The sequence below is a fragment of the Mesocricetus auratus genome, unplaced genomic scaffold (assembly GCF_017639785.1).
Source record: "Mesocricetus auratus isolate SY011 unplaced genomic scaffold, BCM_Maur_2.0 Super-Scaffold_100019, whole genome shotgun sequence".
Taxonomy (NCBI): Eukaryota; Metazoa; Chordata; class Mammalia; order Rodentia; family Cricetidae; genus Mesocricetus; species Mesocricetus auratus.
Window position 1 is genome coordinate 2,256,698 of NW_024429200.1, and position 6,958 is coordinate 2,263,655.

Here is a 6,958-nt window from a genome sequence, read left to right on the forward strand (position 1 = left end):
GTTTCTTCTGAACCAATACAGCACTGAAAATCGAATCATTTCAACTAAATACTATTGTTTACTCAAAAGCAAGAGTTCATCCATAAATTCAATTGGTCTACGGGGAAAAAAAAAACAGTGACAGAGACAAATATAACTTTAAATACAATGAATTTTAAGAGTCCAGCTTCCTACTGGGATTAACACAGAAATTTAAGCATATACATACATACTGTAATAGTTCAGTTTTGCAACGCTAGAGGGAGGGGCTGTTAGCAGAGAAATGCTACATTGAGAGGTCACAGTTACCTTCATCAAGCTACCCTCTGGAATAACATAAGAAAATTCTATCTATACAAAAGATACCAAAAGTGGCATGCATCCAAATTAAAAAAGGCTGCATAAAGCCTCAACGTTTCTAAAATGTTATTACAAAGATGGACTGTTAAGATCCTCTAAATACCCTCCCTCATGATGGAAAAGGAATATGCTAAGATGTTTTTGTTTTGTTTTTTTCGAGACAGGGTTTCTCTGTATTGTTCTGGAGGCTGTCCTGGAACTCGCTCTGTAGACCAGGCTGGCCTCGAACTCACAGAGATCCGCCTGCCTCTGCCTCCCGAGAGCTGGGATTAAAGGCGTGCGCCACCAACGCCCGGCAGATGCTAAGATGTTAAGACATGCTGCAATCATAAACATTCTCACTCAAATATGAAGTTACATTATTCCAGTGGCATTCTAATTAACATAGCTTTCAAGGGACTGCTTACTACTCCCGAATCAATCCTAATTTCTTTTCAGTTTTCCCTCCTCTACAGAGTAAATCTGTTCCACTCCATTTATCTTAATGTTCTAATAAAAAAAAGTGCCCAGCTATTAAAACTTAACCATTCATTGAAAGCTGTATGAGTGCTGCTGAAAAGATTTGAAATAAGTTTTATCTTCTCCCGTATTTTTCCACAAAGCACTCAAGCTAATTCAACAGGATTTACACTAAGCTAAGTTTATGTTTGCCTTTTCTAGTAAGTCAAATTTAACAAAAAAAAAATTTAGTCGCTAAGAAACTTTCCTAAACGAATTTTTACAAGTCAAGATTTGGATTGGTATTTAAGAAAGTGCTGAACTTTATTTTGAAAGTACAATACTAATTATCCCCCAAAGGCAACATTTCATCACTTTAAAAATTATCTAGAACAAACGATAATCCAACACGTAGAAAACTCTCTATAAGGATTCTAATCTAATTGAATTTTTTAAAAAACAGGTTCCAAAGCTACATAGAAACCCTGTCTCGAAAAAAACAACAACAACAAAAAAGCCCTTTTGATTCCTTCAATCGTACTTCAGTGGGCATCAAAATAGTTCTGTTTAGGGCACATTTAGGGTCATTTACTAAGAAAGCCTCTATTAAGTTATCTAACAAAATGGAGGTCTCTCAGAACAAAAAAAAAAATAAACCTAAACACTTTTCTACTTACAAAATGGGGTCAAACACACCCACTTTAAGAAACCATGGTTTGGGTCAGATTTTCCACCAAATTAAAAAAGAAAAAAAGGACTTTGTAGGGCTCGACGAAACGTCCCTGGGACTGGGGGGTTTTAGTGAAGGTTTCGAAGACGTGGGAGGAAGGGGATGCTTCTCTCCACCTTCTTGGAGGACGGCGGTGATCCGAAAGCCCGGGCGGGGTAAAGGAGCTGGGGGCGGAGATCCTAGCGCTCCGCGGGTCCCTTGACAACAGTCAAAACTGACCACCCCACTACGCAAAGACAGCCTCGGGATCTCCCAAAACCCAGGCTAAGTCACCAGCAAAAAAAAAAAAAAAAAAAAAACCAGCACAAACTCTCCTTTCTGCTCCCAGGCCCCGCCTCGTCCCCATTGGCAGCCGTTCCCGCCAATCCGCGCGGGCACCGCCCCGAAGCTCGCCTGCCGAGCCCTGATTGGACTGGCCGGGAGCCGGGGACCTCGTGGTGCCAATCTGGGCGCCCCTCACTCGGCCGCACGCGCGCGCCCCGGTGTTCCCTCCGAGGCCTCCCCCTCCCCCATCCCCACCCCCGGGGCTCTGGCCGCGACTTACCGTCCCGGGAGGTGCCCATTAGCTGGTCCAGCATCGCGCGCATCTGGGCCTGCGCCGACATGGCGGCGGGCGGAGCGGGAGGGCGGGGGTGGGGCGCCGGCGGGGCCCTGGCGGGCGGGGGACCAGGGGAAGGGGTGGGGGAGGCGCGGCGCGGCGCTGTCTCGCTGGCCGCCGCGGCCTCGAGGCCCGCGGGTGGGGAGCCGGAGGGGTCACGGGAAGAGTCCGGGCTGCACTCCTCAACGGCGGCGTGGACGGGGAAGACGGCAGCGCCCCCCTCTCCTCGAGAGCGAGCCCTCGCCGCGTCCTCGCTCTCCGTCAGCTCCCTGAGACAGACGCGACACGGGCTGAGCCGCCTCTCGCCGCCTCCCGACACCGACACCCGCCAGAAGCCGTCAACCCCCCCTAGCGAGCTCTGACGCCGCTCGCCGCCGACACCGCGACGGGAGCGCGCACGCCGCTCGAGCCGAGTCGTTTCCCGTCGGGGCTCGGCCAATCGGCAACCGGCTGCCTTCGCCACGCCCCTGCCCCTCCCGCTCAAGGTCCCACCCTAACGGCTGCCCAGCGCGTGCACGCCCGCCGGCCCCGCCTCCCTTTCCCTCCCCCCCCCAGCCCGGGTCTCGCGAGAATGCCGCTCCTTCGCCCACTCTGCAGCCGGATCGGGGCCCCGGGCGTCCGGCCCGCGTTGTCAGAGTGCTGGTGCTCTAGGCCCTGTCCGCTCGCCCCAAATTAGCAAATGCCTATCTTAGAACGGGTCGGAGTAAGTAGCTCGGCCTTCCCGACGGAGGCTGGCGGACCTCGAACCTGTCGGAGGGCCCCACACGAGCCGAGAACGCGAAACCCTTTCCCAGCTGGGACACGTCAGGGTCAGGAGATCCCACGCCAAGTGCGCACGCTGGGGAGCAGGCACCCCGATCCCTTTGCCTGCGGTTAGCACAGCCGGAAGCCGCTGGTCTCCATCGGAACCCGCGAGTGGGAACGTGGGGGCCACATTGCACCCCGGGCAGCCGCGTAGCCCCTGGGCAGGCAGGCAGGCTGTCGGCCCGCGCTGCCTTGCTAACTGCCCGGGTTGATTTCTTAATCTCACGGGTGGTGAGATTAAACTCCGAATAAACTCGCCCGAGTGAGCCAACGGGAAATACCGAGGCCGCAACTGCATACTCGTTTTCCAGACAGGCAAAAAAAAAGTTCTTTTAAACCGACACGTACTTACTTTCTACTTTGAAGGGAAATGGTTTTTGTTTGTTTTTCTCTTTCGTTACGATTGCACACGCATTGAGCAATTTAAGTACATACTGGACCAATAGAAACTGTAGTCATGTTATCCTCGGTAATATGCAAAAAAATATTAGTTATTTAAAGAACTTTTTTTTGGAGATAGGGTGTCACAGTTGTGAGAAAAATGGCTGGAGGCTCAACGGCCATAAGGAATGAGACATTATCTTTCAGTTTTGCAGAAAGCTGGGTGTCATCCTGACCCAAGGCAACTTGACAAAACTTTTGTTTTCGGTTCTCGTTTGTTTAATTCCCTGGTTGCATGTCTCTCCACCCTTTAGTTTTCATTAGCTGAATTCTTTAGGGACATAAAGATCTTCCCACATTCTAATATTGCCCCCTCCCCAAATTCCTCACCCTTTTTTTCTAAGACACAAAACATCCAGTGGATGTCTTAGAGCCCAAGACGGCCTTTTCTGATCTGTGAGCCCATTCAGGTAACCGACTATGACTTAAAGTCCCAGGATCACCAGACAGGGTCTAGACAGGCCGCCAGCTGCAGAGGAGGTTATATAGGGGCCGAGTGCCCCGTGCTTATCCCTGATTCAATAACCAGCCTTATCTAAATGCAGCTCATACTGACAATGGACCCAGTGATTTATCCCTTGCACTGTATAGTTCAATCAAGCTGCCCTGAAACTTGCCATCCAAGCTCAGCTACACTAGGGTTAGGCTTGTGCCGTGATGTCTGGTTCAAAACTGAATTCTAAACAACTCCAAACAAATGCTTGCAGATCTCCTTTTCAATCTGACAAACAAGAAGGGCTGGCGAGGGCCTTAGAGGTTAAAAGCACTGGCGGCAGAGGACCCAAGTTCTCAGGTGCCTTCACACACACACACACACACACACACACACACACACACACACAGCTCACTGTATGCATAATAAATAAAATTAAAACAAAAAACCCTCCTCCCAAAAGAAATATTTTACTCTAGTCGAAAGTGTATAATAAATGCCACTAAAGTTTTATTTATATATATATACATATATATAATACTTTTATTCTTTCTGAGACAGGGTTTCTCTGTGGCTCTGGAGGCTGTCCTGGAACTCGCTCAGTAGACCAGGCTTCTGCCTCCCAAGTGCTGGGATTAAAGGCGTTCATCACCACTGCCTGACCTAAAATGATAATTTTATCTGATTAAAAAATACAAACACGCCAGGCATTGGTGGCACACGCCTTTAATCCTAGCACTTGGGAGGCACAGGCAGGTGGATCTCTTGAGTTCAAGGCCAGCCTGGTCTACAGAGTGAGTTCCAGGACAGCCTCCAAAACAATACAGAGAAACCCTGTCTTGAAAAACCAAAAAAAAAAAAACAAAAAAACAAAATACTTCACAAATTTGCATGTCTTCTGTTTCAGGGACATGCTAATCCTCTGTATGGTTCCATTTTAGTGTGCTACAGAAACAAGCACTATCAATAATCTTTGGGTTGAACTTTTAAACTATCCTAAATGATCCTCTTACTTTAAATGTCCTTAACTCTATAAAATTATTTTTAAAGATTTATTAGCCAGGCGTTGGTGGCGCACGCCTTTAATCCCAGCACTCGGGAGGCAGAGGCAGAGGCAGGCGGATCTCTGTGATCCTGGATCTCTAGTTCCAGGACAGCCTCCAAAGCCACAGAGAAACCCTATCTCAAAAAACCAAAAAGAAAAAAAATTTATTTATTTACTATGTATACAGTGGTCTGCCTGCATGTATCCATGCACACCAGAAGAGGGCACCAGATCTCATTACAGATGGTTGTGAGCCATCATGTGGGTGTTTGAATTGAACTGAGAACCTCTGAGCCATCTCTAGAGCCCAAGTTAAAAAAAAAAAAATAGCAGAGTGGTGGTGGCACACTCGGCCTTTAATCCCAGACCTCGGGAGGCACAGGCAGGTGGATCTCTGTGAGTACGAGACCAAGCCTGGTCTACCGAGCGAGTTCCAGGATAGGCTCCAAAACAATACAGAGAAACCCTGTCTCGAGAAATCCAAAAAATAAAATAAAATAAAAATTCAGGCTGGCCTTGAACTTCCAGAGATCCACCTGCCTCTGCCTCCTGAGTGCTGGGATTAAATGTGTGTGCTACCACCAACCAGTTTGTAAAATACTTCTTAGTGAATGCAAATTACTGTTTATGGGAAATACCATAAATCGCATGAATATAATTTCTTCTGTGAACTATTCAGTTAACAACATTTAAAAATTGTCTATTTTCCTAAAATGCTAAACTAGTTTAGTCATCAGTTTCATTGGGATTGGTACTAGAAAGAAATATTAAATGTTAAAATTCCTTTCCATGTAGAAGGAAGGTTGAATTTTATGATACTTAAGGCATTTTAATCATCTTGTGGCCTCTAAAAACTGGTAGCACAAAAAAACTTGTATTCAGTAACATTAAATTTGTATGTTCCTGTTACTGGCTATGTTTACTGTTCTCTTTATTCTCTTGGTATATTGACCTGGGTGGGGGGAATTTTTTTTTTTGTATTATTTTGGAGTCCTGGAACTTGCTCGGGGCCTCTGAAAATTCTATATTGTATATCTTCAGTATTGGAGTAAAGAATTGTCAATAAATAGTTATTTTGTTTTGTTTCGAGACTGTCCTGGAACTCATTCTGTAGACCAGGCTGACCTTGAATCGCTGAGATCCACCTTCCTCTGCCTCTCCAGTGCCGGGATTAAAGGCGTGGGCCACCACCACTGTCAGGTTAAAAGATTATCGGAGTTTGAGCGGGCAGACAAGGTGAAGCTAGAGTGTAGGGAGCAGTTGGGAAAAGCAGAAGCAGCTGTGGCAGCTCAGATGTGGGAGCCAGGCTGCCAGGCTGCACAAAGGCGGAGTTTGCACTGGGTCAGCTAACGCAGGGACCTTTCGTTCAGGTGCGGGGAGGGAGAGCAGGCTGGCGGTACAGCAGAGGTAGACGCAAATGCGCTCCTTCTGCCCCTCTTCCCGAACGTCCTGTGCACTGGGCTGCAGCTGAGGCTGTCAGCCCTAGGAGCTTGGCTTATGGGCTAAGGAAGCAGTACCTCCACTTTGTTAGCTTACTGCGTGACATTAATGCATCCCATAACTCTACTCAGCCTTGTTCCGTCTGTTTCTGGCCAGGGCCGGAACACATCACAGTTGTGTGTACCGTTTTCTGTAGACAGACACACTGGGCCAGAGAGTAGGTAAAGTCACTTGGAGCGCAAGACTAAGGACCTGGGGGGCTGGAGAGATGGCTCAGTGGTTAAGAGCACTAATGCCCTTCCAGAGGACCTGGGTTCAGTTCCCAGCACCCACAGGGCAGCTCACAACTATCGGTAACTCCAGTTTCAGGGTACTCAACACTTTCACACAGACATACATGCAGGCAAAACACTCATGCACATAAAATTAAATTATTAAAAAGACTAAGAACCTGAGTTCAAGTCCCTGGATCCACTGAGGAAGGAGAGGACTCCCTAAAATTGTCCTCTGACCTCTCTACCTGCACGGTGGCACACAAACATCTGCACTCGAAAAACCAAAAAAAAAAAATATATATTTATGTTCAGAGCTTGGCATGGTGATACTTTATTCTAGCACTCTGGAGGCAGAGGCAGGCCGATCACTGAGTTCAAGGTCCACCTGGCCTATATAACAAGTTCTAGGCCAGTT

The 6,958-nt window shown here is 47.7% G+C and overlaps 1 protein-coding gene and 1 pseudogene across 3 annotated transcripts in view; both read right to left on the minus strand.

The window, feature by feature from the left end:
- Positions 1–2,497, minus strand: part of LOC106022825 (putative RNA-binding protein Luc7-like 2) — a 52,117-nt gene extending 49,620 nt beyond the window's left edge. For 2 of the 3 annotated variants that reach the window (XM_040728596.1, XM_040728594.1), the window contains exon 1: positions 2,052–2,497. In XM_040728596.1, the coding sequence (XP_040584530.1) occupies positions 2,052–2,112 (61 nt within the window). In that variant the 5' untranslated portion in view covers positions 2,113–2,497. The remainder of the gene's footprint in view (positions 1–2,051) is intronic. The other variant, XM_040728597.1, reaches the window with a different exon arrangement.
- A 2,149-nt stretch (positions 2,498–4,646) lies between these two features.
- On the minus strand, positions 4,647–4,744 carry LOC121133079 (annotated as a pseudogene).
- Positions 4,745–6,958: the final 2,214 nt, after the last annotated feature.